The following is a 15096-nucleotide window of genomic DNA, read 5'->3' on the forward strand; positions in this document are numbered from 1 at the left end:
CAGGTATAATAAGGTAAATATGCATATTCTAACATGAAAAGATCTCCCATTATGTGACCAAAAATAATCAAGGTGCAGAATGTGTACCGTATAATCTAGATAGAAAAAAAATATTTGCATACTTACATATATATGTAAATAAGTATACAGAAAATAATCTAAAAGGATATCCAGAGAAGTATTAACCAAGGTTATCTCTAGGTAGGGGAATGGAAAGGGGATCAGCACAGTGAAGGAGAACATCTGTTTTTTTAACCATTTATGCACTGTTGGTACTTTTTCCAATGACAATCTATTCATATGTTACTTGTATAATCAAACACACACACATACATACATACATACATACATACATACATGTACAGAGTGCAGAATGACAAGTGCTACTGTATGGTGAAGGCCAGTACAAAACCTAACAGGACTCTGGTGTTGGAAAAGTTGAGTTGCAATCTAGCTATTCTTACTGTCAAAAAGGGCTGTGGTCCTAGGTCCAGTAGCCAGGTTCTCCCCTATCTACTCCCCACATCTAAAGTACAGAGAGAACGCAGTGGACCACATTAGCCTTACCAGGTTGCTATGAGGACTTGATGACCCCTGAGACCTCTGTGCCTTTGTTCATGCTAGTCACACTGCCTGGCAGGCCTTTCCATGTTCTTTTCCAATTGTTAAAATAAAAATCAGCCCTGGCCAGTGTGGCCCAGTGGTTAAAACCTGAGCACCAAAGGGTCACATGTTCAATTCCCGGACAAGGGCACATACCTGAGTTGCAGGTTCAATCCCTGTCCCCAGTTGGGGCATATGCAGGAGGCAACCAATCGATGTGTCTCTCTCACATCTATGTTTCTCTTTCTCTTTCTCTCTCTCCCCCTCCTCCTTCTCTCCTTCCCTTCCACTCTCTAAAAATCAATGGAAAAAATATCGTTGAGTGAGAAGTAACAAAAATAAAAAGTCAATTTCGATCTACAAGGCCCAGCTCAAATACCACCTCTTCTGTGAAGCCATTAATAGCCCCCAACTTGGTATTCACTATTTCTTCTTTCTATTGTGCATTTATAGCTAGTGTGCCTAATAACCTATAAACTTGAGTGCAAAGACTACACTATCCAACTCTTAATTGCCTAGAAGCCTTGGACATAAGAATATTCATTAAAAGTGTATGTCCCAGGAGGGAGAGAAACAGGAAGGGAGAGAGAATATTAAAATCTATATAAATATGAAAATCCCTTTAGTCAGGATTCAAGACTGACTGAAAGATACCAGATTCCTCACAGTTCACTGAAGAACCAGTGCAGTAACAATCATATTAACTATCATTTGATAAGTATGTACTAAATGCCAAGTACTGATCCAAACATTTGCAATTATTCTCATTTCATCTTCACAAGTCTGTAAAGGGGGTATTATTTCCTTTTATAGATGAGACACCTGAGCTAAAAAAGAAGTTACTATTCAAGGTCATGTGGGAGTCACACTCATATTTGTCTAACCCCAAAGCCTTTGACATTTTCTCAACAGTAAAGCTATCACTAACAGCAACCAAGGTCAGTTTTCTTTGGGCCTTGAAAAGAATAATGTAGAAAAGAGTTAACAGGCTTGATCTTTAGAAGGGCCTGGTCCTAGGCTGACATCTGAGAACCTGGCTTTTGAAATGTTCCTTATGTGATACGGTTGTTTTGATCGCCTTTCCTTCTGAGAGTCTGGAATTCTGGTAGTTGTTGCTGGCAAAGAATGGCTACATGACTTGTCCTCATTAAATACGGTGGACTCGAAATCTCACATGGTTCATCTGGACAAAGACACTGCACAAGTGTTGATGTATTTCACTGCTGGAAAAAGAAGCATGTCAGCCTGACACCACTCAGTGGGAGGGAAAAAGCATAGAAAGTCTGTATATGAATTTCTTCAGACTCTCTGATGCATCTTTTCCCCCTGCTGATCTGGTTGTATACCCTCAGTACCACTGACTCTAAGTCCTATGAGTCCTTCTGGTGATTTCCCAAACATGCGGGGACTCCTAACCCAGGTCACAAAACCAAAGAAGACACAACAAACAAAAAACAAAACAAAAACAGCAAGCAAAACACCTCAGAGGAAAAGGAGCATCAGCAAAATGGAGTCTTACTTCTCTGGATTGTCTGGAAACTTGATCCGCAGCTCTTGGTTTTTGTATGATCTTTTTTCAAATGTAAGGATCATTTTCTTCACTGAGCTTTCATCCAGTGGTTCCTCCTGGTACAAAGGGACAAATGCAACAATTCTCATTCACTAATCACTACTTCTTTCCATGGTTCATACATGCTATTCAGTCACTCACCTTTTGGGGATAAATGTACAGTATATACTTTATCTCCTCCATTAGAATGAGAATTAAGGGTCTACATCACATGCCACTTTGTATCACTCTGTGTGTCTCACATCTAGCACAGGGAGTTCAGTTTAAGGTGTTAAAGACTTAGCCAACAAATATTTCTTAAGCGTACTATGTGGCATGGAGTAAGCAACAATATTAGATAAATATTATTTAATATTTATCTTGTCCTTCTCCTTTGTTGTGCAGGTAAGATAACACTCAGGGGTTTAAAAGAATTTGTTCAGTAAGTGACAGTGGTCCCCACTCTTTTCCCCACACAAGAGGTCAGCAAACTATGGTCTACAGGCCAAATCCAACTCTCCGTCTATTTTTATACAGACCATAAGAAGGGCTGTTAATTAGCAACAGGCACTGTTTAGATTTCTTACACATTACTGTATCTCTCCTTACTGGCTGCTAAGAAAGGAATCAGATATAATATCAAGAATTAGAGGAAACATTTAAAAACTAATAGACCACACAGAGTTTTCTTAACTTCAACCACTAGAATAATACCTATAAAGGTAAATAAACTTTTAAAAACTGAATTATTTTCCCCAAGAAAATCTACACTAAAATTTCAGAAATGTTTTCTCCTCAGTTTATTTTTCAGTTTAATGTAATGTGCTGCAATATACTCTACCTAACACTCTCCCAACTCTTAGCTTCATAGTTTTGTTGACCATAACTCACACCTTAAAGCAATAAAGAAATTGCTATTAAGAGACCCTGAGATAGAGTCTTTTGAAACTCACTGAATCTTCACATAGTTTTGTAAGTGCACTAAAAAATGCCAGCTATTATTTTGGATTTTGATTTGCATATATTAGGTTTTAAGTGGGAAGATACTTATAAATTCATTTTGGGCATAACACATTTCTTAGATTTTTATCCATGACTTCTGGACCCTCAGGTAGTCTGTTAGACCCCCAGCCTCTCCCCAGTGTCTACGGCTTAAAGAGAAGTTGCCTGACATGGTAAAAACTGAAGTCAGTGCCCAGGTTTAATCAGCCCTCAGAGCCTAGTTTTACTACTTACTAGCCACAATGCAATGTTACTTTGCTGACTATAATCCTCAAACCCTCACCCAATCCAACTGTTTCTACCTCCTAAGTTTTTCCCAAATTCATCCACTTGGCATTTAGAATAAAATCCCAAACCCTTCACACGACAAACAGGATGGGGCAAAAGTAAGTTTACAGTTGTGAGTATGAAAACATGGTTTATTCTTGTATTATTATTTATTAACTATTTTATCATTTTCCATTACAAACAACTGTAAATGTACCTTTTCCCATCCCTATATGTAAGGAAGGACTAGCATGATCTGGCCCAGATAATTTGTCCAACCCCAAACTAGGGAAATAGCCCTGTCTACTTGTTCAATACTGACTATCCAGTTCCCCTCACTGTACCTGGCACACAGCAGGCATCCAGTGAAAATGTGCTGAAGGTAGGAAGAAAAGAAGGGAGGAAGAGAGGAGAAACAGAGAAAGGGAAGGAGGAAATATTATCTGTATTTTCTAAGGTCATAGAGATGATCTAAAGAGATGAGGTGCATAAAATTCTTATAAACTGTATGACACTATATTAATGTAAGCTGGTATTCTTAAAGATTTTTTAAAGTACTTTTTACTGATTTTACAGAAGAAGGGCAGGGAGATATAGAAATACTGACGAGAGAGAAACATCGACTGACCGCCTCCTGCATGCTCTCTACTGGGAATCAAGCCCTGACCAGGAAATTGAACTGGCGACCTCTTGGTGCATGGGACTGCGCTCAACCAACTGAGCCACACCAGCCAAGCTAAGCTGGGATTCTTACTATTAGTAACAGCATGATGTACCTACCCAATATACCACTAGGATTTAACTAAAATAATCCAAATTTCCAGGAAAGATTTAAATCACTTTCAAGCAACCTCAATATCCATGGCTTTTCTTTCCCTTGGCTAACCTCTTGCTCACCCATAGAAAAAAATATATTTTAGTGTTAATACGGCTCTGATAGGATTCCCAAAGTCTTAGCCTCTCTAAGGTTTGGCCTTGCTTCTTTAATTTCTCTCCAACACTGGAGGGAATCTGAATTATCAGTCTTAGTCATCGGCCACAGCAGTATCTCCAATAGCTCAATGTCAGAAACCAGAGGGAGATTTCAGAAAGATGAATGCTGGTGATGTAGCACAAAAAGGACAATAATATTTTACAAGTTCACGTGACTTTACAGGGGCAAACATTACTAGCTTTTCATCAAATGGGACTTTGGTGGCAGTGAGAAAATAACTCCTGAACTTGTAGCCTTCCATGTGTCATTTTTACAAAGTGATCTCTTTTCCCTGTCCCTTAACAGAAGGGCTGGTCCCACATTACATTTCTGTCTCTCAGGCTAGAAACCCATGACAGCTACCATCTTAATCCTCCAGTACTAGCCTTGCCCTACATGGAATTATACCTGCCAATTAACTGCTGCTGCAGGGCTAACAGATTGAGCAGAAGCTAGTCGAAGAGAGGAAAGAGATGGAGGGAGGGGAAGAAGGAAGGAGGGAGGATGTGCTACACATACTGTCTGTCTAAAAGCCTGGCAGGGCTGCTGTCCTGAGAGAGGAAATTTGGGACTGTCTCCCACCACAGATTTCTAAAATGTCACCATCTTTTAGGGGCAGACCCCCAAATTAGCTCTGGTATAAGTGCTAATGAGAGAGTCATTGTCATAACACAGTAAAGACCTTTGTGAAATACGAATCAATTTTTTTTCCTCTTAGATTCACACTCCAGCTTCATTTTTTAAATCCAAACTTAGCATCAAGTCTTTGAGGGAACCAAAAAACAGCTGGCTCTTAAGAATCTATTTCCATATTCATATTGAACAAAATGCCAGAGTGAAATAACATACGAATTAACACTTAAGGATTTAAAAGACACAAAGGCATGGTCATTTAATTTTTAATTGTTGATATTTTACCTCTACCCTTTTCAGCTTCATTCATTTATTCATTCAATAAATATTTATTAAGGGTCTACCAAGAGCTAGGCATTGCTCTGAGCTCTCTCAGCTATGAACAAAGCAGAGCTAGTCCCTATTTCCACAGGAGGCTGGGAGGGGACAACAAATGAGTAAAATAAACAAACAAATATCAGATCATGGTAAGTGCTGTGAAGAGAATACACAGAATAGTGGTAAGAGAATGAGGGAATGACTTGCAGGGCCACCTCAGAGACGGGAAGACCTCTGAGGAGGAAATCTCGGAACTGAGACCTGAATGAGAAGGAACCAGCCATGCAAAGCATGGTTTCATTGGGCAAGAAGAGCATTCCAGCAGAGGGCACAGAATAAAAAGGTCCAGAGGCAGGAATGAGTGCAAAGACCCTAAAGAATCTTCAGGAACAGCAACAAAAAGGCACCTCTTCCCCTACACTGTGTTTTCCAGTAACACCTAAATACCTAATCCCTCAGCTCCCCTGACCTTCTCCACTTTGCTAATGCCATTTCAACTTCCTGAAAAGCCCGTCTCCCACTTGTCCAAGAGAATTATACTCTCTTTTGAGGACTATTAACTACACTAAAAAATGAAAGCACCTTCTGTGTGTCCTCAGTATGGTCTAGAAAGCCTTCCTGATCGTCCCCAGTCAATACCAATAGCCCCACAGTTCAGTGCTTGGCCTTGGTTATAACACATAATCCAGAATAATTAAAAAATTCTATCTGTAGCCCTGGTCAGTCTGGCTCAGCGGTTAGAGCATCGGCCTGTGGACCAGAGACCCAGGTTTGGTTCCCGCTAAGGGCATGTACCTCGGTAACAGTTTGTCCCCACCCCGGTTAGGGTTGTGTGGGTGGCAGCCACTCGATGTGTCTCTCTCACATCGATGATTCTCTCTCTCTCTTCCTCCCTCTCTCCCTCCCACTCTATCTGAAGATAAATGCAAAAATTTTCTCGGGTGAGATAAAAAAAATATTTGTAATGTTCTTTACACTTTGCAAAATGCTTTCCCAACTCCATTAACCCATTTACCCTTCATGTCAACGCTGAAATAAGTATCCTTAACCTCATTTTACAGATTATACTAAGGAGGTCAGAGAAAGTATGTACCTGACCCAAAATTACACCCTACACAGCCAGCCATCTCAGCAACCAGACCATTTCTGCCACCTTACCTCTTCCTCTTCCTCCTCACCCTCTCTATCAATAATCTGAAGCAGCCGTTTCTTGTCATCATCTGCTTCTTCTACCACAGTCATTTCCTCTTCCCGAAAGCGGCCACGTTCTCGAGTACCAGCTTGTTTTCGACGCATTTTCAGCTCTTCCTCTTCATCATCCCGGGAACGTTTTGTGCCCCTGTTAGGCTAAGAAAGAGAAAAAATAAACACAGCATTTTAGAGTTGGAAAAGATGTAGAAGGGCATACATAGCAAATATTCTAAAGCTTTCAAGAATTCCCAAACTGAAAAGCACCACAGCATATAATTTCTGCCACAAAATGAATTAAAGCTCTACATGGCAATTTTCAAACACTTAATGATTCTATAAACACATGATTAAAGCGACCTATAAAGCAGTTGGCTTTTTTTTTTTTACAGAATTTATTCAATATGCAAAGTTTTACTTCATAAAAGTTCCTATGCAGAAATCATAGGGATCAAAACCACTTTGAGATGGGGACCCTGGCTTAGGCTCAATTTACTTGTTACTCGAGTAAAAAAAAAAAAAAAAACCAAAAAAAAAAACCCAACTACCTTGTAGGTGACTTTAATACATATAATCCCCAACACCAATCCCTTAGTTTTATTTCATGTCTAAGAAAGAGTACAGTCACTCACAAGTAGTTCAAACAAAGATTACGTATGTAACTTCCAAGGTATACTGCACTCCAAATTCCTACTTTACAGAAGAGTAGAGTAAGGCCCAAAGTCAAATATTACCCAAGGTCACAAAGCCTGCAGTAGCATGGGAAACAGAATTGGCACTTCCTGACCCCTAGTCCTGGGTTCTTTCCACTGTATTGTTGAGAACTCATTTTGCCTTTAACACGGCAATTCATGGAATTCTTACAGTTGCTGTCCATTAAATTGGAATAATATAGGACACTACTGAAATGGCCTTCAGAGTTGAAGAGAAACAGCACTGCACTAGACACTGAACAGCCCGATGTCTCCATTCAGCTCATGTTACTGCTGGTACAACTTCAGGCATCTCATTTAGCCTGTCTAAGCCTTAGTTTCCTCATCTGCAAATGGAGATTGTAACCTTTTCCGTATGAACTCCAAAAGCACACTTTTGTGTGTGTGTTTACCATTTATTTTCTATTTTTCCAGCTTTACTGAGACATAAATGACATATAACATTGTGTAAATTTAAGGTGTACAACATGACAATTTGATTCACATACATAATGCAAAATGATTACCACAATAAGGTTAGTTAACACCTCCATTACCTCACATAATTACTCTTTTTTTTGTGTGGAACATTTAAGAACTACTCTCTTAGCAACTTTCAAGTATACAATAGAGAATAGTTAACTATAGTCATGCTGTTATACATTAGATCCCCAGAACTTACTCATCTTATAACAGGAAGTTTGTACCAAAAGGTTAAAAAACTCTAAACTATAACAGTACTGAACAAATATAAAAATTTTTACTATGAGGTAATCCACCTGATTCTGTCTTCCCCAACATAAAACATCTGCATCAGGCTATTCAAATAAGCTTTTCTTTATCTGTTATAATAACCAACTTGTGGTATGTTATTTCCAAACCAAAAACAAAAATGTCACATTCACTGCCAGCTTCCTAAGTTGTTTGGTAATAACAGACAAATTTACATTATACACATTACACATTTCACCGTGACTTATAACCCACACTGTTACTGAACTCAACTCTCCCAGTGGTGCAAAGTCATCCCCTACTATATTCATGTACCCCGCTGGTTCCACATACCAGGTGCTTCAGTAAGTTTAAGCATATGACATTGCTTAGAAAACTCACATTAGACATTTTGGTTTGCAGAGTACCACCTGCTATTCTTCACTCTGTTCTTGATCTCCCTGAGACAGAGTATTATTTCATATGATCACATCCTATTTCCATAAATACAAAAGTTACAAAAATCTATTGTCATCATTACTTAAAAAAAAGAAAGAAAAAGAAATCAGCAAGCCAGTAAACATGGACTACAACAAAAATAAGATGTTGGTTTTCAAGTGAGAAGGGGAAGGAAAGGTAGCTTGATCCTAAAAGAGAGCAGGCTCCAAACCAGAAATCTGTAGCTCCCCAGCAGGTAAGGAACTTCAGCCCCTGGGAGCACTAATTCTTTCAGGCTCATAAAACAAGCCCTGCTGTGATTCTGATTAGCATGAGCCTGCTGCAGCAGCCAAGTCAAAGCATGAGTTCCACAGTTCTCCCCAGAAAGGAGATTTCTGTATTGTTTATCACTGAGGGCACAGAGAAGGGGTAGTGGACCACAGTTGAAAGGAGAAAGCTAAATACTGCCACAGTTAAGAGGTGTAAAACAGAAAGAACTCTGGCAATGCCTCTTTTGAACACACCTTCCAATCCACTTCTTTAAAACAAACATTTCAGAGGTCAGGGAGGAGTTTCATTTTTACCTCTAATAGTTTCCACTGAAACAGTACTTTCCTTCTGCGAAACTTTAAGTACTTATTTTAATCTTCACTATATCTCTGGGGAAGAGAAGAAGTTAACAGTTCTATTTTGTAAGCAGGAAGACAAGATGCCTGAGATCCTTCAATAAACTCTTACAAAGACAACCTGGTGCCTTTTAAAGTTGAACCCGATCTCTGGGAAATGTGCTAATCTACCCTGATTCCAGGGCCCTAACTGAGACCGATCTGAGGGACTTCCAGGCAAGAACATATATCCATAAATATAAGTCATGCAAGACCTTGGCTGAGTTAAAGTAATATTTGTTAAACCATTCATTCAACAAATAATTTATTAAAGAATTCTAAGGCTTGAAGAGTCCTCAACTAGTCAGCTGACCCAGTAGCAATCCCAGGCTTCCATCAGGTAATGTCTAAATGGGGACACAGGGACAGAAAGGGCCTGGATTCTTAAGACAAGAACAGCTTTGTTAATCTTTAGGAATAGTCTGAGCACACATCCCTAACAGGGCAACTTTCAAGTTCTCCACTGTTTCTCCAGCTCCCTTCCCTCTCACACAGGGTATTCTGCTTTAGCTCCTCTTGGGACAACTCTGAGGCAGAGAAGAGCAGAACCCATTAGGATGGATGCTCTGATACGGCTCCTTCACCAACATATCACTTCCCTCTCCAACAGATGGGTAAGCCGTTCAGAGGCACTGATACATTTTATTTCAGCACTTTTCTCTCCCAAGGCAAAATTTTAAGAACTTCTGTTCTTCTCTTCTCAACCCTCAACTGTCTTTTCAGATACACTCCAAATAGAGAAGTTCCTATTCATTTCTGAAATTAGACCACTCTGAATACTAAAGATTAGGGTTCATTTCTTTAACAAATACTTTTTAAGTGTCAACTATGTATAAGACACTGTGCTGAGGACTGCAGACGTAAGTGTAAATAAGACAAACACTGTTTTTGCAGTCTAGGTCCATCCAATCAAAACGTAATGTAAACTACAGATGTAATTTTAAAATTTTAGTAGCCACATTTTAAAAAATAAAAAGAAACAATTAATTTTAATAATATATTTTAATCCAATATGTCCAAAATATTATCATTTCAACATGTATAAAAATAACTAATGAGGTATTTTACACTCTTCTTATTCATATTAAGTCTTTGGAATTTGGTAGACATATTTCATATTTATGGTGTATTTCCACACAGACAGAGCTCCATTGTGTGGACCCAACAGCCACATGCAGCTAGTGGCTACCATCCTGGACAGCACAGATCTAGGGGATTCTCATCTGAGGGGTTCCTGTTCCCTAATAAAGACAAAATGGAATTGTCTTTTCAGCAACACTGAATGAACTAGGCACTCATATAAAGCTGAAGTCTTGTTTGTGAAAATTGTGAAGCTAACAATAATACCCTGACCCGGAAATAAACTTCGAAATTATATTTACCAACATTCACCACGGAGAGTGATCAGTTATACAAAAGAAAGCAAGAATATGTAAGTGGGGAAGAGCCTCAGAGCTGTCAAACTGATTTCACTACAGAAGAGCCGCAGAACTGTGAATCTAGAAAGGAAATGTAACACTCACAGCCTGTCAGAGGGGTCAACAGCTCAGGCCCAAGCTCTCCTTGTGTTTTATACAACCAATCCCAAAAGGATTAAGCCATTCTTACCAGTCACCTTTGGAGATTAATTTGTTTTGGTATCTGAAAGGTATACGGAATCCCTCAAGATGAAGGAATGACAAAAGAAACTGCTCTTAATAAAGTCATGTCTCTGCTTCTGCTGCCCACAGGACTAGAGAAAAAAGAAAAAGATTAACTCTTAACTTCTGATGTACCAGAACATCAGCCTTTAAGAATTGTTACAATCTTCTACACTCCCTGCCTCACTCCCAATAGGTGGTGAGTGGTATAAATGCTCACTGAGCATTACCACCATCCAACCACACAGCTGGTAGCCTTTCTAGAATACATAAAAGATTCCCACTTGCTCAAAGCTTATAGTAAGCTTCAAGATTTTATATATATATGAGATGCCTTTACTTTCCAAAACTCTTGTCGCCTACTATGAGTGTGAGAGTGTGGTGGATGATTATATATATATATATATGTGTATATATATGTGTATATATATATATATATATATATATATGTATATATTTGTATATTTATATATAGGGGTGGGCAAAAGTAGGTTTACAGCTGTAACACAAATAAATACCATAATTAAATTAAAAAATACAAGAATAAACTGTGTTTTGTATACTCATAACTGTAACTTACTTTTGTCCACCCCTGTACATAGATCACCCATCCCCTGAAAACAGAAATCAAGACATCTCCATGAAATCTTTGAAAGAGTTAAAAAATTAAATAAGCAATCCGCCTAGGATACTCCCTGCATACCTAGACAATATCCAACCTAAGCTTTAGGTTTCATTTTTCCCTCTCTCCCTCTCTATTTTTTTTTTTTTTTTAATTAAAAAGCAGTGAGAAGCTGTAGCTATAATGAGGGGCTGTGGGAACATGCAGTTATATTGGGCTCAAAGTAATGTACCATAGGAAGAGGCTACATCACCAGAACGAATCCTAAATTAAAACTCTACTATGAAACCAACTCTATTTCCTCTAAGCATGCAATCTATATTATCACATTTATGGTCTGTCTCGACCTCAATTAGACTTTGGGGGGGGGGGAGCTTCTATAATAAGCAATAATGGTATCATTATGATAAATTATGAAAACACATAGTGCAATTATTAATGTGAAGAGCACATTTGTACCAGCATATAACAGTGTAGAAGTATATTGGGGGGGGGGGGGGCATCTAAATATAGCTCAATATTCCAAGTCACCTGGCTAAGAAAGGGGGTAATTTTCATAAAATGGACTTTCACATTAATGAAAGAAAAAAATGTTCAATTCTATTAAGAGAATAGAAAAAGTCAAAGTAAATCTTCTATAACCTTATAATAAACCAGGAAACCTAGCACCAAGAAATTCAGACAACTTCAGAAAAGTCTTCCAAATGGGGGCATAAAGAGCTATTTCCTAAATATCACATCAATGATAAAGACTCAGAAATTTGAGCTGAAAAAACTAATATGGTTTATCCCTCTTTTTATAGACATAAGGAAATCTGAGCCCACTGGGTTTAAGCAATTGTCTGTGGTGGCCAATAATACAAGGCTTCTAATTCCTAATAGTGCTAACTAGCCATTTGCAACGGCGATATCCTGCATGAAGAATGAGTTTTACAGTCAGATTTTCTTAAATTCAAATCTGGCCTCTTTTTAGCAGCCCTGGAAAGTAACTTACCTGCTCTTGAGTTTTCTCAATCTATATATTAGAAACAATAACCACTTTCACACAGACATTTATGTACATATACATGTATGACATAAAGAGCAATGTTTCTAAAGTGGGAGCACAGTGTAGCCCCAAACCATACATGTAGCTTCCTACCTCTCTGAAACACCCAATTCAAAATCAAAGAACCTCAAGGTTGAAAATGATGTTTACCATTCATAGGTTTTTAAATGACAATCCTTTTTTACTGTTAAAATATTTGACAGACCCCCACCTCCTGCTACACTTTTTAGCATCCAAAGATTGAAAGAAACACAATGACAAGAAACAAATACATTACTATTTGGTAACACTTTTCACTGAATTTGTGTTTTTAATGCCCACATTTATGAGAGAGGGGAGGGAGATACTGATTTTGAGAGAGATGTTGTGAGATTGGGATTCATTCTATAGAAAATGCTTGTGTACATCTGGATTCACACCCTCTTACAGTAATTCTGAGGCACTTGAGACATTTCAGACTTTAGGAACCCTTGATCTGACTCAATCACCTATCTGAGGTATGAATGCCTTTAAAACATCTCTGCTACACACAGGCTAGGGCTTTCCAAACATTTCCAGACACCAGAAACTTAACCTCCTCCCTAAATTGTGCTCCCTCCATCTTTGGATCACTCAGTTCATTAAATTGAGAAGAAACCTTTCAACTTATAATTTTCTTCCCTGGTCCCTAATCTTTCTCCTTAAAGTGACATAAAATAGGTTAGTCTCACTCTCACATTTAAAAAAAAATCTTTAGATTACTTTAAGAAAGTAATCCTATTTCTTTCTTCCTCTGTCACTGCCTTTTCTTCTTCAGAATAAACACTCAATATGGGGATGGGGGTGGTGGTATGCAACAGAGGAGAAAGGGAGGTATAATCATAATTAGATTCCTTCCTACCATTATTTGGGGATTTCATAATTGTAAACCTTCCCAATGCCTCTTAAGATAATCAAACCTATGGAATGTCACAAACCCAAGCTTGTAGGAGAATTGGTCTAACCAACCTGAAATGCTCAGAATCATCTGCTGTTAACCTTGCCTGATTACATTTTGTCAGAATAAAAGGAATTTTCAAACGTTAATTTTTACCAAATGGTAGTGAGTGGCCTGACCCAGAAGTTACAGATGAGCTGCAGTAATGAGTTTTTCCTTGCCTTTGCTGGCTGCACAATCACTGGTGACATTTTACAACTAGGACTTCTAGCTCAATCAATATTTGCAGGCATGAAACCTGCCAAAGTTAACATCAGGGATCCCTTGCAAATTTGCTTAAGGCACCAGAACTGAAAAAGCTCACAATCTCTAATACTACAACTACCATCAGCCAAAGTTCATAACTACGGATCAAAGTCATCAGACACAGAAGATTCTACCCACCTCAAAGGGCTAATGTAATGATTAAAAAACCTTACAAAGGGGCGTTGTGTAAACTAGAAAGGGTTATACCAATGTAAGGAATTATAATCATATTTTTCAGAAATATCCTAGTGAAAATTTCAGATATCATATATAATTATACATTATGTAATACCTCTACAAGACTTAAAGCATAAAATAATCAGTGAATCATGGCAATTTATTACCATTTTTCTGGAAGAAAAACCACATGCCAAAAATTCCTCATAACTTCAAAGCCTCGTTTATTTAATTCCCAATTTAAAAATTACAGGTACTGAGTCCACAATAATTACTGAAAAAATGTGAGTTTTATCAATGTCTACAATGGGGAGGAAGGATGGACTCAATGTATAAAAAATTAAAATCACCAACAGTTTCACTCACGGTCTGTAATCTGATTGGCTGATAAATAACATGGATGTGATTTATGATTTAAATTACTAGTCATGAAAACTCTACTTAATCAATTTTCCCTACCAAAAAAATATTCTTATTCCTTGTTAAAGCCTGAATATATATTCACATCACTTCCAAAGGGTGTGTAGGTTTCTTTTTTAGAAACACAAAATACTTTAGCGTCCATGATTTACTTCGACATCTTCTCTGATTAATTCTGCAGCTGTATCAGAAAGCTGAATATTGATTCGGTTTCTTTATTTATCAAGGCAAACAGAGGCACTGGTAAAATTTTAGAAGTAAACTACCTCCATTTTAGGAGACTTATGAATGTTTTGTCAGCTACACCAGAACAATTATCATTCATTCATTCACTCAGGAAGTGTTTACTCAGCTAATAGAACCTGAATATCACTCTATTAGGTGCTGGACGGAATATCAGTTCAAAGACAACAACAGAATTACACTGATCTAAAAGCAGTAACATGGCCCGGTCGGTGTGGCTCAGTGGTTGAGCATAGACCTATGCACCAAAAGGTCACCGGTTCAATTCCTGGTCAGGGCACATGTCCAGGTTGTGGGCCAAATCCCCAGTGGGGGGCATGCAGTAGGCAGCCAATTGATGTCCTCTCTCATCAATAATTCTATCTCTCTCCCTCCCTTCCTTTCTTTCTAAAATCAATAAAGAAAAATTAAAAGGTTAACTTCTTTATAAAAATATAAATAAATAAAAGAAGTAACAGGGTACAATGCAAAGAACAGCAAATCAATAATCAGAACAACAGGGTTCTAGTGAATCACTTAAAAGTCACGTGACCTTCAATAAGTCATTTATAAAAATGACTTATTTATTTATTTATTTTATCCTCACCCGAGGACATTTTTCCATTTTTTGTTCAGATAGAGCGGGAGGGAGAGAGAGAAACATCGATGTGAAGGGACACATCGAGTGGCTGCCACCCGCATGACC

At 38.2% G+C, this 15096-nt stretch overlaps 1 protein-coding gene across 3 annotated transcripts in view; it reads right to left on the bottom strand.

The window, feature by feature from the left end:
* CTNNBL1 (catenin beta like 1) overlaps positions 1 to 15096 on the bottom strand; it is a 160835-nt gene that overhangs the window by 120026 nt on the left and 25713 nt on the right. For 2 of the 3 annotated variants that reach the window (XM_036245292.1, XM_036245293.1), the window contains exons 2-3: positions 6504 to 6692; positions 2123 to 2229 (exon numbers count right to left, since the gene is read on the bottom strand). In XM_036245292.1, the coding sequence (XP_036101185.1) occupies positions 2123 to 2229; positions 6504 to 6692 (296 nt within the window). Of the gene's footprint in view, positions 1 to 2122; positions 2230 to 6503; positions 6693 to 10647; positions 10777 to 15096 lie in introns of those variants that run through there. The other variant, XM_036245294.1, reaches the window with a different exon arrangement.

This window comes from Molossus molossus, unplaced genomic scaffold (assembly GCF_014108415.1).
Source record: "Molossus molossus isolate mMolMol1 unplaced genomic scaffold, mMolMol1.p scaffold_m16_p_6, whole genome shotgun sequence".
NCBI lineage: Eukaryota > Metazoa > Chordata > Mammalia > Chiroptera > Molossidae > Molossus > Molossus molossus.